Source organism: Pieris rapae, chromosome 5 (genome assembly GCF_905147795.1).
Source record: "Pieris rapae chromosome 5, ilPieRapa1.1, whole genome shotgun sequence".
NCBI classification, from domain to species: domain Eukaryota; kingdom Metazoa; phylum Arthropoda; class Insecta; order Lepidoptera; family Pieridae; genus Pieris; species Pieris rapae.
Window position 1 is genome coordinate 3873262 of NC_059513.1, and position 21043 is coordinate 3894304.

General features: G+C 31.9%; 1 protein-coding gene across 1 annotated transcript in view; it reads right to left on the reverse strand.

Annotated features, from left to right (window-relative positions):
* Positions 1-19750, reverse strand: part of LOC111001029 (adipokinetic hormone/corazonin-related peptide receptor variant I) — a 32234-nt gene extending 12484 nt beyond the window's left edge. The window contains exons 1-4 of the mRNA XM_045628363.1: positions 19411-19750; positions 11573-11694; positions 9527-9632; positions 653-857 (exon numbers count right to left, since the gene is read on the reverse strand). Coding sequence (XP_045484319.1) covers positions 653-857; positions 9527-9632; positions 11573-11694; positions 19411-19704 — 727 coding nt within the window. The 5' untranslated portion in view covers positions 19705-19750. The remainder of the gene's footprint in view (positions 1-652; positions 858-9526; positions 9633-11572; positions 11695-19410) is intronic.
* Positions 19751-21043: the final 1293 nt, after the last annotated feature.

Genomic DNA, 21043 nt, shown 5'->3' on the forward strand with positions numbered 1-21043 from the left:
TACGTCTAAATTCAACGTGTTGTTTTTATTTATTAAGATATACATCCCCTTTTTTCATACATTATTTCTGATGTTGAACCAATATGCAGCAGCAATGTTCTCAGTTTTCATGGCATTTCGAAACACAATGAGTAAATTGGCATCACATGTGTTTACCCATGATCATTTGTTATATGAGGAGAAAATGTATTTTATGGTAAAATATACTACAGAAAATATAATAAAATTGTTTAGTATAGTCACCACTTTTTAATTACGTGACCGTAAACAGAGGAAATCGGAAACTTTAGGAGAAGTTCAAGTTATATTATTAGTTTTCAAATTATACAACCTCAAACAAACCATAAGAGAACTTAAGATGAAATGAAGTCTATACGTAAAGTTGAACAATATCGAGAAAGAGTAATTAAATATGTTTACTTTAAATGTAAATAGGTTTTGTTAGACGAAGTTTAGTTATATAATAATTCGATTCTTTATGGTTCTTACTGTCCAATCGTACATATTATATATTTGTTACTCTTATTGTAATGCAGATAATAATACTGGAGGGAGGTAATATTAATGGGTTAGTTAGGTTAGGTTAATGCGTGCTAAATAATGATAGTTTTATTTTTATGAATATATTTCAACTAAACATTGACTTATTTACCTGAAATCTCCTTGCTGCTGGCCTGTATCTCATAGAAGATGCGTACATAGCAGACGGTGATAACGAGCAATGGCACGAAGTACATTGCGCAGACACAGAACACATTATAGGCCACCTCTAGATGGTAACTTGCGAATGCACCAAACGATACACACTGCTCGAATGCCGCTACGTAAGGATGTCTCTTCACTCGGAATACGAGGCTCTGTTGAAAACAATTGTTTTTTTTTACTAAACGGTCTTTGGTAATGCAGTATATTGCATTCATTTGTCATTTATTTTGTGAATTGGCGGCAAATCTAAGTTACACGTGAAATTGAACCTAACGCGTTCGTAATTTGTGTGGACACGATCACTTCCTTCGGACAAGCACAAATACAATAAGAAACAAAAAAAATACAGGACTCATTACTTCTACTTTTATTTTATTTACTTTAGAAAAGCGACTTTTATGCGGTGTGGTTCAAGGGCAAAGGCGCTAATCGAAGATTTTTGTTGGAGCCAGTTTGTGTGACCCCTGTACCGGTGCTTTTCTTGCTCAATAAGTATCCCAATACAGCGAGTAAATTGTTTCCAACATTACAGGTACACTGCCACAGGAAATAACTTTTGGAATCGATTATGTAATTGGTTTTCGATTTATTATTATTATTATCAAAACTAGGTGGTTGGTTCAGTCAATTGTTATTTTAAATTTAATTGTAAATCCTTGTAACTTAGCTCAGTAATTTATTTTCTTAACATCATTGGAATTTTGAAACAAGTTTATTATAAACAAAAATATTTTCTTCAATAACAAAATTTTGTACAATCAATTATTTACTGCTATTATTTGCTACAACGATGAGAAATATCAAGGTAATCTTAAACGTAATACATTTATTCAACAATAACAATCATTTATTTTATTAATTAACTTCGATCTTTAAAAATGAGCAAGTTACTAAAATAAACATTGTAATTATTAGTTTCTTCTTCTCATTATACACTTTGAGTGTTAAAGACTTAATTGAATCTCTTTCGTTTCACAATAAGGAATACTTTGATGGAAAAGACAACAAGAGCATGCTATTGAATGCACAATTAGTATAATGCTGCTAATATCGTATCTAAATGCTTGTATCGCATTAATAAAAGATGTTCATATGGCAATAGAGAGTTACTTTGTATTCCAGCATACCTACATGGAATCAGTACAAGAACAATGTTCCTTTTCCCGAAACAACATTGTTTTAAAAAATGTTCTTAAAGTCGCATCAGCCATTTATGAGTAAACCAACGAAGGAAGCATCGGCCTGGAATATTTTTTGATTCTCTCATCGCATATAATTTACAAAATTTACTCCCTAGTATTGGGCTCAAAAATAAAACGTAAAATATAGTATTGTCTTTTATTAACATAGCTTTTAAACATTTAAAGATAACACTTTTTTACTTTGTCCGTGTGTGTTGTCTTTGTGTGTGTGTACCGTGACCACGCACGCTGGCACGCGAAACGTCGGATAAATTTAAAATTATGTTAAATAATTATATTTATTGAGCAATTTAAGTAAAATAGTTTTTGAAAATTTAACTAGGTGGCAACACTATATATGAAGGTTGTTGTAACTAAGTGTTCTTGCTGTCATTCATCTTCTTACCAAATAAAAGTTATATTTGTGCTAATTACTATCGTTTCTTTGATAAACGACCCATAATCCTTCAGGTTATGGGCCCAGTAGATTCTGCAATTGAAAGTTTTAAGAAAAATAGCAAAGAAAAAGTTACAATCGTATTGTGAAGAAATTGACAAAATAACCTCAAAATGGATTCAATGCGGTCAATAAACTTAGAAAAATTTGATGGAAATAACTTTAGGCAATGGAAATTCCAGATAAAGTGTGCCCTAAAAGCAAAAGGGATTGATATTTCAGTGCCTAAACCGGCTGGAAATAATGTTGAATGGACAAAGAATGATGGCATGGCCATGTTTATTATAACATCTTCGATGGACTTCAAACAAATAACTTTAATAGAAAATTGTGAAACTGCTAAGGAAATAATGACAAAACTTGAATCAATATACGAACAGAAGAGTGAATTATGTAAAATGTTGATCCATGAAAAGTTTTACCAGTATAAAATGTCTACAAATGACAGTGTAGCTCAACACATTTCTAAAGTGGAATCATTGGCCAAGCAGTTAAAAGAAAGTGGCGAAAGTATTAGTGAAATGGCTGTGATAACAAAAATACTTGGAACACTGCCTCATAAGTATAGATCACTCCGTCAAGCGTGGATGTCTTTGGATCCAGAGCAACAGACTCTTGTCAATCTCACTGCTTGTTTGTTAGATGAAGAAGCTAGTTTACAGTGTGAAGAAGAACAAGAAACCGCTCTTCTTGTGGCTAAGAAAGGATGGAAAAATAGCCCAAAACAAAGTGAGCTGAATAGAAATGCTAGTAATTCAAATCAAAATAAAAACAGTAAACACAGATTTGAATGTTATAATTGTGGGAAACGAGGACATTTTTCTCGAGAATGTCGTGCTCCAAAGAAATCCAAGTATAGAAAACCTCAACAGGAAGGTGCAGACTTGTTAGCGTTTAATGTAGAAACCAAATTCCATGAAGCTGAAGACAATGTGTGGATTTTAGACAGTGGTGCCTCTGCACATATGACCTATAGAAAGGAGTTCTTTGTAGAACTATTGGAATGTAACCAGAAATCATTGACATTAGGAAACAAACAATCAGTGGAAGTGGCTGGCATTGGCAAGGTGTTAATAAAGAGATGTGTCAATGGACAGTGGGAGAACAGTGAACTACATGATGTATTGTATGTTCCGAATTTGCGACGAAATCTGTTCTCAGAAGGTGTGATAATGCGTAAATCCTATATCATTATCAAGAAAGACTCTGGTGCATTCATTTACAAAGGCAATGACTTGGTAATGTGTGCAACAATAACAGAAAATAATTTATACGAATTGAAAATTAAAGCTGTGGTCTCAGATACCTGTAACTTAGTTCAAAGTGATCAAAATAACATTAAAATGTGGCATGAAAGACTGGGACATGTTAACCTAAAACAAATCAAGAGTATGAGTGCTGATAATGTGGTAGAAGGCTTGAAACTGAATAACAGTGATAAAACTGATTTTGTTTGTGAAGCATGTGCATATGGAAAGCAGTGCAGATTTCCATTTCACAAATCTATACGAGGAGAACTACAGCCAGGTGACCTTGTATATAGTGATGTCTGTGGACCTATGAGTCATACATCTATCCAAGGTATGAGATACTTTATATTATTTAAGGATGCTGCTACAAGTTACAGGCATGTATATTTTGTCAAACATAAAAGTGATGTGATGGACATATTCATGAAATACAATGCTATGATCAAAAATAAGTACATGCATAGTGTCAGAATATTGCATACTGATAATGGAAGAGAGTATGTGAATAAAACCTTCAATGACTATCTCAGCAAAGAAGGTATAATTCATGAGTGTACTGTGCCATATACACCAGAACAAAATGGGAGTGCTGAAAGAGAGAACCATACCATTGTGGAGAGTGCACGTTCAATGTTGTACGCAAGGGATGTGTCACTGGAATTATGGGCTGAGGCTGTGAATTGTGCAGTATATTTATTAAACCGGACTTCCTCCAGCCAAACTCCTAAGAAAACACCATTTGAATTATGGAACGGCATCAAACCTCATATAGGCCATGTGAAGGTGTTTGGAAGTATTGGATATGTCCATATTCCTAACCAGCTAAGAACTAAACTTGACAAAAAGAGTGAGAAAATGATACTAATTGGGTATGATAATAACAATTACAGGATGTTCAATCCAGAAACCAAAAAGGTTAAAAATGATTGTATCCTAAAACTGAATAAATCACTGTATGGACTTAAACAGGCGTCTCGTTGTTGGAATAGAAGATTCACTGAGTTTTTAATAAAATATGGTTTTGTGCAATCTCAGGCTGACAGTTGTGTTTATGTAGGTATTTTCAATGGGGTGAAAGTATTCATAATAATTTATGTTGATGATGCACTTGTAGTCTCTTCCAGTTCCTCAATGATTAAAAGAGTTATAGAATATTTGAAACAAACATTTAAAATAAAAGAATTAAAATTGAAATATTTTGTGGGAATGGAAATAGAGAGAGTAAATAATTGTATCTGTATTTATCAAAGAGATTACATTGAAAAATTAATAGAGAAGTTTTGTATGAGTGATTCAAATCCTGTCAGTACCCCTGCAGATGTAAATGTTGTTATTTCAAAGAAAATGGATGAAAATATTATTAATTTTCCATACTGAGAAGCTATAGGGTCCTTGTTATTTTTGAGCTCTGTTTCAAGGCCTGACATTTCTTTTGCTGTAAATGTTTTGAGTAGATATGTAAACGATCCAAGTCAACAACATGTAAATGCCATTAAACGTGTTATTAGATACCTAATAAATACTAAAGATTTATGTATATGTTATGGAGAAAGTAGTGATCTCACTGGCTATTCGGATTCAGATTTTGCAGGTGATGTAGATACGCGTAAGTCTACTACAGGTTATATTTTTAATATGAATGGGGGACCTATAACATGGTGTAGCCAGAAACAGAAGACTACTGCTCTCTCCACAACTGAAGCAGAATTTGTAGCTGCTTGTGAAGCTGCAAAAGAGATATTATGGTTACAGCAATTATTATTAGATTTAGGTGAAAATATTACATCTGTTCCATTGTATGTTGATAATCAGAGTGCAATTAAGTTAATTAGCAATCCTGTTTATCATAAGAAAACCAAACACATAGATGTGAAATTTAATTATATAAGGGAAAAGGTTGAGTTGGGTGTAATTAAACTAAATTATATTCCTAGTAACAGTCAATTAGCAGATATGTTAACTAAAGCGTTACCAACTCAAGCTTTTATCTATTTAAGAGATCACATTTTGTTTTTCTTTTCACAACTCTAATTTCAGTAGGAGTTTATTTTTTTTTTCTATTTGTACCTAGTTTAAATTTTAGTGGGAGTATTGAGCAATTTAAGTAAAATAGTTTTTGAAAATTTAACTAGGTGGCAACACTATATATGAAGGTTGTTGTAACTAAGTGTTCTTGCTGTCATTCATCTTCTTACCAAATAAAAGTTATATTTGTGCTAATTACTATCGTTTCTTTGATAAACGACCCATAATCCTTCAATATTAATTAATAAAACATAAGTAGCTTCAAACCCGTAAAAAAGTGTTTTCTTAAAAAACGTAAAATAGATAAAGCATAAAAGCGATATCTCCTTGTCCGCTTAATTAAAATGTAATTAAGAATATTGTAATTGTGTAATTAATACTTTTATATTTTTTTTAATTACTCCTAATTTAAGAAGGCGCTTGCTCTCGGCATTTTTTAAGTTAATTATTATTTGATATAATGTTTTTGATTATGATTAACGCTGCTCTAAGGTTTAATTAGTAAATTTAGTAAAAATATTTAAAATTAACTAGCATAGCATAATATGCGCTTAAAGTGACTCTAAACTCTTTTCACCTTGTGAGTCATTTAATGAAAACCTTTTAATAATGAAAGCTTAAAGATATGGACAAAATACACTGTTGTAATAAACGATTTTAGTTTTGGACCGGTTTGTCTTATTTTAAATTACACATTTTTAAATCTTTGATTTCGCAATTAAATATCGCTTTTTGTTGCTATGTGGGTAGACAAGCAGTAGGGATATTGCTACAAACTTTCAAACTGTCTGGCTCAGTTACAAAGTCGGAGTAACTTTTTTTCTTTTTCAGTGGACTGAAAATAAACTCTTTTAGACTAGGTGATTTCAGAGCAAATGTAGTCATGTGGTATAGTTTTCAGGACAATAGCTCTTTGATGGAGGAATGTTCTAGAGTAAAGTTTCTAGGTGAAAAACAAGGATGGCATGATACGCGAAAGAGAGCGAAAATTGGAACTATCTCGAAGCCAGATTCTACATTCTAAAAAACCGTACGACAAAGAGGGAGCGATGTGCAAAAAAGATAGAGAGTACGTACGGTTTAAAATTGTTTGATAAGCATAGAAAACCAGCGACTCAAAAGTTTTCGAACATCGTTAAGATTAAAAGCGATCAGCTAATCTTTTTCGAGTGCGATTCCAAGAGATCAAAATCGCAGAGATACCTAGGTAACACAGAAAATGTTTAGAAAATGAAAGGCGAGGGCGCTGCTGTCGAATTTTTTCTAAGACAACAGGCAAACAGCGATTGACATACCAGTCTACAGTAACTGACTGCAGTTCGCTAGAATGTGCAAATATTATAATTCTGTGTGTTCTGAAGTTGATATTTTTCACAATAGTATTTGTGAATTCAAAAAGATTATTCACGGTTAAGACTTGCGACCTAAATTACTTATTTTAATTAATTAATAAAAAAAATTGTCATTAATTTTAATATGTGTATTTTGTGTGGTTGATATTTAGTGTAAAATGCTGTGTACAGATGTAATTGGATTTCAGGTTTTCAAATGTTGTTTAGTGTGTAATAACTGTATGTATCTTATCAATCTGTTTTCTATTTACCTATATGTACCTAAATGTAAAAAATAAAACATAAAATAAATCTTCTAGCACAACTGTCGCGATTGAACTTTCCGACCAAAGATCAATCATCTTTTTTCCTTGACTTTTTCTTTTCCTTGCCTTAGTTGGCCGATCCTCGGAAGGATACAGAAATTATATAGAATATATTACAGATTGGAAAACAAAAAAGTTTTGATTAGCAATTTTTCTAACTGCCAGATCGTAGAAAACAACACAAACACCTGTCAAAACAACAAACAGTCTTCTTAGCTTATTTTCACATGATTATTAAAATTATATAATTTAAAAATTGTTACTATTGTTAACTATCTATTACTTAGTTATTGGCTCAGAACTGGCACTCTCGTTAAAGAGACCAAGAGAGTTTTCGGGTCGCATAGATAGCTTAGTGAGAGAATTAAAAATCTACGTATACGTATACGACTATAAATTGATTGTACTTTAGATTCAGAGGAATTATATTTCATAGAACTTATACCTAATTTTTCATTTGTCATTTGTCATTTTTTTTTAAAACAACAACTACATAACGAATACCTACATATAGGTAAGCTACCATAAAAACCCACAAAACTAAATAAAACTAAAGAAAGTTCGCCCAACGCATTTTGACTTTCAGAGGCCCCATTATAAAACTGTAAGTGTTATCTGTACAATTTATTAATTCCAGGATCGTTAATGTACTTTCTCTTTGAACATATTTTTTATTACGTGTAATATAGTTTTCTTACTGTCTTTCTTTGAATATATGTCTTTATCATACTACGTATAAAAGAATACAATGCATCCGTATATATACCAATATACTACGTATAAAACAAAGTATAAAGGAAACACAAAGTAACCACGAACTACAAAATTATACGCTTTTTCAGTATGTGAGCTATAGGCATGCGGCGTGGTGGTGTTGCCTGTTAATGTCATGAGACACTAGCGAAAAACGTTTAACATGTTGATATTAATACATGTAGAATTAATAAAATTTCTATTTCCAATCAATATTTCAATCTTTGAAGGCATATTAAAATATTATAATGAAAAATATTCGGAATTTCAATAACCTCTCCTATTAATCAAAAGCAAATTGAAATGGGATAGTATCAGATTTTTTATTTAAGCATAATTTCAGTTTTTTGGCTTAAAATATAATATTGTCACGATACAGGAGATCGGATAGAAAACGTTATAAATCTTTTCAAGGTGTAATTTTTAAATATATCAACGAGGATTTACATTACACTAAAAAGACGTAAATTATGCGCAGAAATACACTAAATGCCACACGCGAAATACTGTCACTATAATAACTATAATTACGCGCAGTTTAAACAGTCCTTTATCACTGGTCTTCACTATTCGTATTATTTGTGGGTAACACTGAAAATGATTATAACTGGCCAGTTAGAAACTTTGCTATTGAAAACTTTTTTTGAATTTCAATTTAAGAACCCTTTGGTAACCCAATGTAGTATATTGCATTCATTTGTCATTTGTTTTTGTGAATTGAAATCTAAAACTCTTGTTACACGTGAAACTGAATCTAACGCGGGAAAATTTTCGGTCAACGATTTATGATGACTTTTGTGGGCTTACTCTACAACAAAGCCATCTTATGCCACTGTTTACAATTGGTTTAACCAGTTTTTGCGTGGACGTAGCAATCTCATTAAAAGTATGGTTTTTCAATTCTAAACATTTTCCGTGTTACCTTGGTAACATCAGTAACTGATTTTAAAATTACAACAGATACTTTCCTTTACAACAATAGATATATACATTTAGAGGCTTTTTAACTATCTATGTTTAAATATAAACGTATTAATAATTTATTTATTTTCTCTAATAATGAGTACGTAGCAGTGGCTGGAGTTGGTTATATTCAGAGGGACATACATTAAAAACTCATTAAATATAGAAGTAGTCGCAATGGAAAATTTATTTTTATAAATAGCCAGAGTCTTTATTTGACGTTCAGCCAGTTTTATTTACCATTTTTATTTTAAAGCCAAGGCAAAATATTAAATTCTCTGAATACAACCTCTTATGATATCAATCAAATAATTTTAACCTTTGTTTTTGTGCAATTGCTCAGTCTCCTTGTCACAGAAAATACATTTAAGAGAAAAATTAGTAGAAATTAATAGAAAAATAAGAACTGTTTATGGTGAATAAATTCTATTTTAATAAATAAAATTTCAAATTATAGCATTTAATTTTTTGATGATATTTACATTACTCTCTAATCATAATATCAAATAAAAAGGAAAGTATAGGTCTGTGTTACCTGCGGCAGACTGCAGGCTAAAGCGATTGCCCATGCGCAGTATAACATTTGTTTACTTCTTCTTCGCGCAACAGATAAACGTAAAGGATACACTACCGCGAAGAATCTGCAAAGGAAACAATTACTCTTAGTACTCGTTTGGAATATGCTACAGTCGGTAAGTTGGGGTGATTGAGACCCTCATGCCTCGAATGAGCAGGTAAAACTGTCGGTTCTACATCTCTGATACTCCTATCGTGTCAGGCAACAATCCTAAGGGAGTTGAGAGTTATATTCATTTTATTTTTTCAAATTACGATTCAGACAGATTCCATTAGATATACATGTGTTAAATGGAGATTTTGCACACAGGTCATATATTATACCGTTTAAGAATAAAAATATAATGGGGATACATTTACACTCATATCAATATACTCATAAAACATCACAGCGCTTTTTAATGCACTTTTGCACACAACCTCTTTGTGGAAGCAGCTGTCAGTAAAAATATTTCCAAACCGATATGACTTAATGGCCTTCAAGAAACGAGCGTACCATTCCCTGAAAGGTCGGCAACAGATCCGCTAACCCCCCGGCGTTGCAGTTATTCATAGGCGGCGGTTATCACTTAATTCAAAGTGACCCCACTTGTAATATAAATAAAAAATATTAGACAAAATTTCATTTTATTTTCTCCTCATTAAAGAATAATCCAATAAATAAATAATCAAAAGGTGATAAAATTTATGTTTTATATTTAACATGCTTTATAAGTCTAAACAAACAGTTTTTATTTCCCGGTGTATACTACATATTTATTTAATCGTTACAGAAAACATTAATCTATACTAAAGCTGAATAAAACGACCCTTATATCTTCATTACTACTAACACATTTCTTCATTTAATGACCACCAATAATCCTGAGTAAATTTGTAAAAGACTAAATCCTCAATCAGCCGCTCAAATAAAACTAGACGAAGATCAAAGCGTTTTCTTATTAGTTATCAATAAACTATCAACGTCATTATAGTCAGGCGTTTGGACGTAAGAGGAACCAACTCGTGACCGAAGATTTTTTTTTAAATTGCACTTACAGAATTATAACTCTGCTTTTTCGTTTTGTAGATTATATTACCTTAGAATGATTAAATTATTTCAATTACGTTTCATAACTAGAAGCAATTATGTTACGTTCATCTATTCCATTGAAAATATTGGTGGTACTCAAGAGATTTCTCGTTATGGAAAAAATAAATGGTTCTGTCAAGTAGAATATCTTTTTAGGACAACTATCATGTTTATACTCCATATATACATTTTTTTTCAATAAATCGCTTAAGCTGATAAGGCTTTTTATATTTTACGAATAAATGCTCCTTTTACAAACCTCGTTCTACAAAAAACAAACAGCGAATTCGTGATGTATCAGTATGTATTGATTTATGAACCCTAAGGCATCTTTTCCATTACACGGTTGTTCAAACGTACGGTGTGTAAGTCGTACGGTTGAAAAAACGTGCTAGCTTGTACATGATACGGCAAAATCACCGCGCGAGACATTGGTAAGTACTGGCTAGTAGCGCTTTTTATAATCGTCGATGGTCTTATCCCATATTACAGGCCTTTCTTGAATCAACGTAATTAATAATTCTTGATTTATGTTCATTTTATAATAAAATCGCGAAACAGCGTATATAAGCGGTCACGAATCCGTGCGTACGTCCGGCACCGTCGACACACCCCGATAGAATCCCATACAACACTGGTGAAAATCACGCCGTGCGTAGACGCGGCGCGCCGAGGGGCAGTCACGGCGCACGCGGCCGCGGCGCCGTGCCTTGGCGCTACCGTGCATGTCGACAAGCTCATATAGTGATCCATACCACACTGACGACCGTGCCTACACGCGGCGAATTAACCGTAGATTTTCACGGCGAGAAACCGTGTAATGGAAAAGAGGCCTAAGCGTATACCTATACTTCCGTTTTTATTGGAATTGTTATAAGTAGGTATCCTTTCTATATTTGCTATGTGGTATATTGTGTAATGACAATATCTTACCTATCAAGTGATATGCAGACGAGAACATTGGATGACAGGTACAGGCCAAAAGCTCGCATTACAAGTAAAATTTTACACATCAGATTGCCAGCTAGCCATGCATTCGTGTACTTCCAGCCAATCTGAAACAATTTATTGAACTAAATATATTTAACAAAGTCGTGTTAGTCACACCACTTATAACTCAAGATCAGCTGGATTGACGTTAGTTATCTCTTTTTTGGTGCATTATTCTCCGCTCCAAATAGCAGAATAACTAATAAAACATCGGATAAGTTATAGAATTACAATAAATAATGAATTAATTTTACGAATGCAAACAGCATGTGATGCCATCTGTTGACGAAACTACGCATCATTTTACATCGAATTCGTGTCAGAAATTCCGGTGTTGAGGCGAAGATCAGTCTAATAATATCGTGTTACGTTTAACTAAACTTAACACGATATTATTAATAGACGAAAGGCGGAACGAAGTTAGCCGGGTCAGCTAGTATTTTGATAAAAAAAGGAAGATATAGCCATTTTTAAAATGGCGTTTAGGAAAATTTTATTATTATATATTTCTCATAACATTAAATAGAAATTTTATAACATTTTCAGTTTATTTATTACAAACACAAGTTGCACGAATTTTCAAAACCACATTTAATTCCATTTATATAATCCTGAGGCAAAACCTGGATTAAATTTCAGCCGGGGCAACGTGTTATGGTTAACGTAATATGGTTGAAAAAGAGCCTTAAATCTGTGCAATACAGTTACAACGAAGTTTTTGCACGTGTCACCTTCCCTAATAAAACATCTCGTTGAAAAAGCAGTTTGAATCAATGCAAGAGTTACAACGAAGTTTTTGCACGTGTCACCTTTGCTATTTACACATCTCCATATTGTGTATGTAAAGAGCTTAAAGCATATTTTGAAAATGTACAAAAGTTTCATCGTTACATACTCGGACAGCAGCTTTATATTTTTTTAAACCTTGTATAAAAACTTTGTGTTATATTTTATTTTTTAATAATTTATTAGATAGAAAAAGCCGGCGTAAAAAACTCTCGGTACTCTTTTAAAAAAGCAAATCATCATCAAACAATACTACAAATATAGCAAATTAATAATAACTTGCACTTATCAAAATCTTTATTATCAATACCAAAATTGCAGATAGCAGGCATAGTTGTGTACTAAGTGTTAAGGTCGTTTCGTCGGCCCCTACACTTTAAGTAACGCTACTCCAATTAGTTCCATAAACCTATATGAAAACAAGTAACGTCTGGCAGGATTAGGTCATCGGTTCGGAGTTAAAATTACCAGATATTCCGTACAAAAAGCTAAAATAACATTAAATTTTAAACCTTGACTTTCTTGGTACAGTCGTACGAAACTCCCATTTAGGATAATAAAGTATGTAATTAGTAATCAATCTACCCGCAAGCCACACATCTCATTTATGTCATATACCGTATTAGTAATTTACGCCACAATTGGTTCTTGTAATTACGTATATACTATAATAGCAGATAGCTTTAGTGTTGGCTTCAATATAAAGAATGTGTTGTACGACAAATCCTCTAATAGAATTTATTACACACATATTGTATCTGCTTCAGAGATCACCGTACTTAAGGAGTTGGTGATAAACTTTGCCTTTCAATTTAAGAGTGTTATCATGAAAGTCCCTGTCTGTCTGTTACCAAAGCAGCAGAAATTCAATTAGTTATTAAGAAATTCTTACACATTTACTACATTAATGTTAGTAATATCACCATAATTCTTTTGACATTGATTTAATGCTCTTTTTAAAAAAAATGCTTTGTCTTAAGTTTTTCAGTGGCTAATAGGTTAATATAAAATGAAATTACTTTGTAAAAGCGAGATGGAAACTGTATTTAATTTTGTAAATTTTTCTACAGAAGTACAAAAACTGCTGAAAATCGTTATTTGTTGATAAGAAATATATCAGACGATTTAAAGCACATAAGAATAAATTGTTGATCGGTCTAATAATAATATTTTAGTAAATTATATTATAGCTACCTTGTTTATTATTACGAGATTTTATTTTGTCTATATATTGTGTTGAATTGAGTTGGCATTTGGCCTGTGTCACCTTAAATCCTACATTTAAGTCAAGATTACATTTGTCGTGTAGTGTATACAATTTTTTCAATATTGTCCGATTCGTTTTGCAGCTTCCGGCGTATTTTATTAAGCAAAATACATATTTTTAGGGTTTGGACCCGCGATAAATATCGGATATTCCAAAAAGAAACCGTTTAAAAACATAACAATGTCCGCAGCTAGCAATATTATCTCTTTAATAGCCAATTTTTTACTTCAAAAGACCAAAAGGGCTTCCTTTACCCAAACACAAACGGGTACCGGAAATTGGGCATAATTGAGTTATGAAAACAGCCGAGTTCATATACCTAACATACGTAATCTTCCAAACGTATACATATTAACTGAAAGCGAATGTTATACTATGTAAGCTGGAATTATTACGATGCAATAATTAATCCATCGTGTTTTATGTCGAAGGGGAGAAGGTTATGACATTTTCGAATAGAAACTTCAAAATCAAGTTATGTATAAATCCGTAAGCCTATACCTAGCGGGATCAAAGTTGTGTCATTTGATCAAGAACTGGTGGCAAATTGATGAAGTTAAAAGTTTTAGTTTAAAAAAAACAAGATGAACACCACACTTGGCTAAATTCGCTGTTTGTACACCCTTGTGTCTGAAATTTTTCAGCGACAGCAAAAAAAGTTGCTTCCAGCGTTAAACAGCGCTGACAGCGAAAAACAGTCGCCGGTAAATATGTGTCTTTACTATTTTAGTTACCTGGCTCATCTAAAGATGGGTCATCCTAAGACTGAGCACTTAGCTTTTAACATTTATTTGAAATGTTAATTCTTTAATGTCAAAAAGGTTTTCCCGTTGAGAAAAATACGCAAAAACGCAAACAACACAAAGCTGGGTCCTCCATATTTTGCAAAGTAATCAAGCAACTTCGAATTGTATGAGAAAAAAGGTGAAGAAATTTAGTAAAACTTATGTAATGTAACCTTTTGTTGTTATGTTGCCAATTGTAAACGTGTTAAGTTAATGCCTAATTTACCCGCAATATAGAATAAATATATGTTTTCCACATCATTACGACAAATTTTAAACAAATTTAAATTTAATTGCTTGTTATTTGAATTATAAAAAAATAAAATGTAAAATGTGCAGTGTTGGCCAAGGGGATTCAGCGTGCGACTCTCATGCCTGAGGTCGTAGGTTCTGGTCTGAGGTGTATGTGTGCATTTAAATTTAGCTTGAATCGTGAGGAAACCGACTTGCCTTAGACCCAAAATGTCGACGACGTGTGACAGGCACAGAATGCTGATTACCGTATAAAGGAAATAATAATCTATGCATTTCTAGTAGCATTAACTCCATTTATATCTGAATTCGGTTCGTTATCAACCAATCTACATATGTGTTGTATCTGCAAATTTGTTATCAGACTAGTTGAGTACACCGTTGACGTCTCACATTTACACCTAATTATATACAACAAACAATGGGCAGGTTAATGAAGAATAAAGAAAACGCAGATGTATTTGTGGTTAATTTAATACTACAAAAGAATTAATATATAAATGGGTGGAAGTTGTAACGGTCAACTGTCGAATTCTTTGTACAAATATAATAATGTATTATGGAATACAATTTTACTTGGTTTTATTTATCACATACTTATATTATATTTGATATGGCATACTTATATTACATGAGTTTTCTGTAATCTATTCTGTTTAAGAACTGTTTTTACAACCAATGAAACGTTACTATGTATGTTACATTTTTGATTTTTTATATTTATCCTGATAGCAAAAAGATTTCGGAGTTGAGTTTGAAATCCAATATATTATTATTTTTGTTACTATTATTGCAAAGTAATATTGTACACTTCTGATCTTAACATTATATTTATTTGTTGGTGATTTGAATCAATATTTAAAAATAATACTACAAATAAATATTGTCAAATCAACTCATTCGAACGCAATGTTTCAGGGAAAAGTAAATATATCTGCCAATTAAATATATAAAATTGAGAGCAATATAGGTATACTGTTACTAATTTAAAATGTACACCAAATAAAATAAACTTTCAAAGCAGCTAGGATGATCCTCTTTGTGAATCTGAATTCCAAAACTTGGGTCTACGTCGAACTTAAATTACATTCGGTCACAGCCGGTCATTGGCTTAGTGCTTATTTTTTGTCAAACAAATCTTGGACCCTGGATCACTTACCGTTAGCCTCCACTTGGTAGTGCCCATTTGTACTTCCCATAAGTGCCCATATGGCTTGAAGTAGCGTTTAAATACAATGGCCGAAATAGTATAGGGCGGTTCGTGCCATGCCGCGCTCAACACCATACCTACGCAACTCTCTTGCCTTGATGCCGCTTACATTGGAAATTGAATTTCTATGGGAAGCCAATCTAACGAATGGTTAATGCATCACCGGTGTTCATAGTACACATATATCCATATTGTATGGGTCACAGATTAAGATTGCAACTGTTTCTTACATCATATTTTTCTTTTAAAGACAAGATGAGAGACTGCCTTACGTCGTTGAACGGTGTACAGACAAGATATTTAACAGACGCGTTGCGAATTGAAAAATTGCGAATTCTATAATTTAATATGATGAAAACTAAAATTGATCAAAACTTATATCAACAATATAGTATTGTATATAGTATATATTGTATACATTATAGTTTTTGAAACGTAGCGTAAATAAAATTTTATATAATGCGACCAAAGAGTACTTTATTTTATGTATATATGTCTAACGGATCTGTTTTAAAAAAGATTTGTCGATAAATCTAAAACCGTAAAAGATTTACTTCACACACAACTTATCAAAGCTTCTCAGTTTAAATGTTGCCTAATGCTATTAAACTGAGGCAAACTACACAAGTTCGTACAAGATCAAACGCCTTTGACATTCGAAACGAGTATTCTTCTCAAACCACTTCTTTTCATTTCTTTCTCCGGTTAATACAGAAAATATGTGCAAATATGGAATATAATAATAACTTCTGTAATAAACTTTAATGAATTGTTCGATGTTTAATTTACTAACACAACATTTATTTATATAAACGTGACAAACATTCTTTGACATAGAACCAATACTTCATTAAAGAAAGACATGCAATTAACTAGCTTATTTGAAAAACGATATCGTTTTCAGAGAATGAAATCTATCTTTACCATTAATTTGCTTTTTAACGATTAAAAATAATATTCCTGGTAAATAACAAAATTTAACATTTCACTTTGCTTAGTTCATTTATAATGGAATTTTATCCGTAAGTTTAACTAAATAACATGTTCTATTCCATCTGTCCTGTTTTTTTGTAACACAGAGAAGTTAATAAAGGTCGTTCGTGTTTTTGCATTTGCATACATTTTACACACACACTACGTTACACGCGCTGTGAAAACTTTAAGTCGGCACAATATTTAATTATGTTCTAGCGGTCAGTCCTGGCTTTGCAAAGCATATATTGATTGTTGGATACAAATATATTACTCAGATATATGGAAGCATTCTAATTGTGAATATTTGGAATAGGTTTTATAGATTTAAAAAACAAAACCTTTTGTGTCAATAACTCTACCCATAATCCAACTACAAACAATACTAATTCACATACCTTTTGTTGAAATTAGATTGTAAGACCGAAGGGTTGAATTTATTACAAGAATTTTTGATGAGTTATTGAACTATCTGTAGCTCTAACAAAATGAGGTAATACCTTAAGGTTAAATCCCAATCTTGATTCAATCGCCTGTAAACGTAATTTAAATATATTTAAGGTCCAAAGTCCCCGTAGGACAATAGCAATTATACTGGGTTATCGACAGCTTAGCACCTGGCACCATACAAATTTTCAATTAGTTTACAACTATGTTAGTTATGGTATAGAATTAAAACTATTATTGCTAGAGTACAATGCTTTTGTCTAAATAAGTCTAGGTTTCACAGTTTAACCAAGGCCAACCAAACCTCTTCTCTTCACATTATAAATATTGTTTGCAGAAAAAGTGACGAAATACAAATTAAGGGTCATCAACAAATCTTATTTTAATTTGTCTGAAATAATATTAAGTAGTAAACAATGCACAATTTCAACAAATAAATTAATTAATATATGCCAAGTAAAACATCCCAAGGCAAACAAATTAAATACAGGGGCCGTGTAATCAACAAAATTTCTAATTCAGAAATTCTAGGAATGGCAAGATACCAACCCCATGGGGGTCATTAAAGTGACCCATGGGTCACAATTATGTTTAGAATAATGGGATGTAGAACGAGAAAAAAAGTATGTGGTGAAATATTAACATACAGCGGAAAGTTGTAAGTTTGTTTCTTGGGATCCTGGGATGGGAATAGTAAGGCAGTATGTGAAATCAAATACTGAACCTAGACTTTACTCGGCGCAAGCACTGTCGTGTTATTGTTAAAAAAGGGACAGACGAAATTGCGATGCGGGCGGATGGGAGATAGCAAATTTTTTTAGAATTCATTGGAAGAGGTTTTTACCTGAATAAATACAACTTTGTGTTTGTGCTAGCTTTGTTTCATAAATATTTGAATAGATAAACTCTTCTGTTTGTTTTATTTAAAATGTGTATGTACGCATTATTTAAACCGGGGCTTAAATAATGCTAGTTTATCCACCCACACAAGCGATTTATTGACTTTGGTTTTCGATATTGGATTGATGAGGGTATGTATAAATTGTTGCGTCAATAGATATTGGAAATTATCTCTTTCACAGTATTCAATAGAACCGAAATAGAATAGAAAAATAAGACTTATTTTTCTATTCTATTTTGTTCAGTACTTTACAACAGCAGGCATTATTGTAGTTTATTAAACATGTTTAATTGTTTTATTTAGTCTCACAGACTCACTCGATTTAAAAAACTACTGTTATTTAACTGTCATAGCTACAGTGATTGTATACTTTGTAAAAATAATTTATTTATCAAAGAAGATTGAATAGCTTTATTAATTGGAATAAATACTACATAACTCTATAGAATATTTACGCTTATGTTGATGTCGACGAATGTGTTACGTATTTTCGTTGTTTTTTTTAATGTTTATTCACTTAATATTATATAATACACTGACATTTTGTCTCAAAAACCAAACGCGATTTAACAAGCCTTCCTAATGCCCTATATGTAAAAATGTTATTTTTTTTATCATATTACACTTGAGCAAATTTAATAATACAACCACGAGGCAAGTATATCAAAATGTAATCTGGAATCAACAAGATGCCTTTTACTAATAATTTGTGTAATCGTAAAATATTAATCTCAACAAAGAATTTTATTAGAAAAAATAATACTTTCTTAAAACCAGTAATAAACTAAAGGATAATCTATGATTGTAATGATTCATTAAACCGGTAAATATATCTGATGACAAATGTCCATTCTAAAGACTGTTCTTATCATATATACTAATATTATGTAAGAAAGGTTTGTATTTTTGTATGTTTGTAATACTGAGCTTCTTTCAAAAACTCTTATATTTAGAATGTAGTAACATTTAATATGTTCAACATATATAAATAATAATTCTAATCGAGTAAATCTTGACTCATCAACAGGTGCCGCTATGTTAAGTATATGCTTATATTTAATGTGTATAAAATAATAAGCATTGTTTAAGTAGAAAATTCCATATGAAACAAACAAATAACATAACTTAAAAGCGTCGATTTGGCGGCAAATTTAATCTTACCTCTAAAGGGATAACACCACATGTGACACATACATCAGCGACAGCCAGATGAGTCATTAACAAATCGACCCTAGACTTCCTACGTCTTGACCTAGCCAAAGTAACTAGGATAGCCAGGTTCCCCAAACCACCCATAGCCATCAGTGCTGCATACGTAGTTATCACTATCCCCTGATCACGAGGGATAATATCCTCAAACGTCACGTTTAACGAGGAAGATCCATCGAAATAATCCCAAAATTGTTTATCGATATACAAAGTTGATGTTTCGTACGTTGAATTTGGAAACGTCATTTTATTTTCTACATATTTTGGTATTAAGTATTTTTATTTAATATTTAATATCACCGAAATAAACAAACTACACACTTACGACAATGTTAAATATGTTAATTTTAATCTAATGATGTTTAAAGAACTTTCTTGAGCGATCGTAACATAATTCGTCTATGTAGCTTCGTACATGCAGCTACGCGCGTAGCACGCCCGACGTCGTATCTCATACTGAGATTTATAGCAAAATTCGCCGACGGTGAGTATCAAATCTACATTAAAGTATTTGTTTACACAACAAAGAGAAATTTATGCTTTAAGTGATCTTTTGTATAAAATAATCAAAAGATTTTTCGAAATAAGGCAATAATAAGATTTGAATATTTATTTTTCATGCGATGGAATGAGAGCTCGCTAAATCATTTTACGTATTAGGCTTTATTTACTAAAGTTTGGTCTTTTATTTGTTTAAAGTGCCATATCAATGTTTCAAAAATACCAATGTCCTTTCTAAATGAAAGTTGATTTTTTGTTTTCTTATATAATTAATAATTTTACCACTATAACTTTAATAGAGATTAAGTTGTTTCTTTCATTTCCAAACTTGTGTAAGCCGCGCGACTGGAGTTTTAATAACGTTATGTGCGATTAAATACTTGCATCACATTTTATTGAACCTGTCTTTACATTTGATTATATTAATCGATGTTTTTAAATTGAAATAAGCAACCTTCATAATGCAACCTTAAATAATAAATTTCTGCTTGAAATTCAATTTTATCAAAACGATGTATTTTAAAAATGTTAGGCTCACACTACAGTTTCTCTATCTAAATATTTGATAAGTTCGTGTAATATTAAGTGCATGGCACTGGTGCGTTCATGACACTGATAATTTTATACATTCTTGATGTGTTCAGTGGACTAATCCTTGGTCCTGCGTCTTCCCCTGCACTACTCTCGATGATTTTCCATTCTCTTACGTAATCAAAGTTTCCGCTTTGGAAGCAGGCTCCGTAGTTTTTAGGTCATAGTGTTGGCATTACGACGATATTCTAAAATTGTTATCTTTAGCCCCATATTTCGAAGGTTACTATATAGGATATTATTCTCGTAACTCTCAATATCAGAAGCAAAAAGAAAGATCAAAAATAATATGCCCTATATATAAAAATCGATTTACCGATATGTTTTTAAATTTCTTATTTTTTTTATATTGGTAGATATTTTATTTTTCGTATTATTGGCACGATTTGCTATAATTACCTGAGTTCTATTTATTGAATTAAGCAATGAAGCAGAAAAAGTAATCAGTGGATGATGGAATTAATGAATTTGAAATAAAGAATTTAAGTAACAT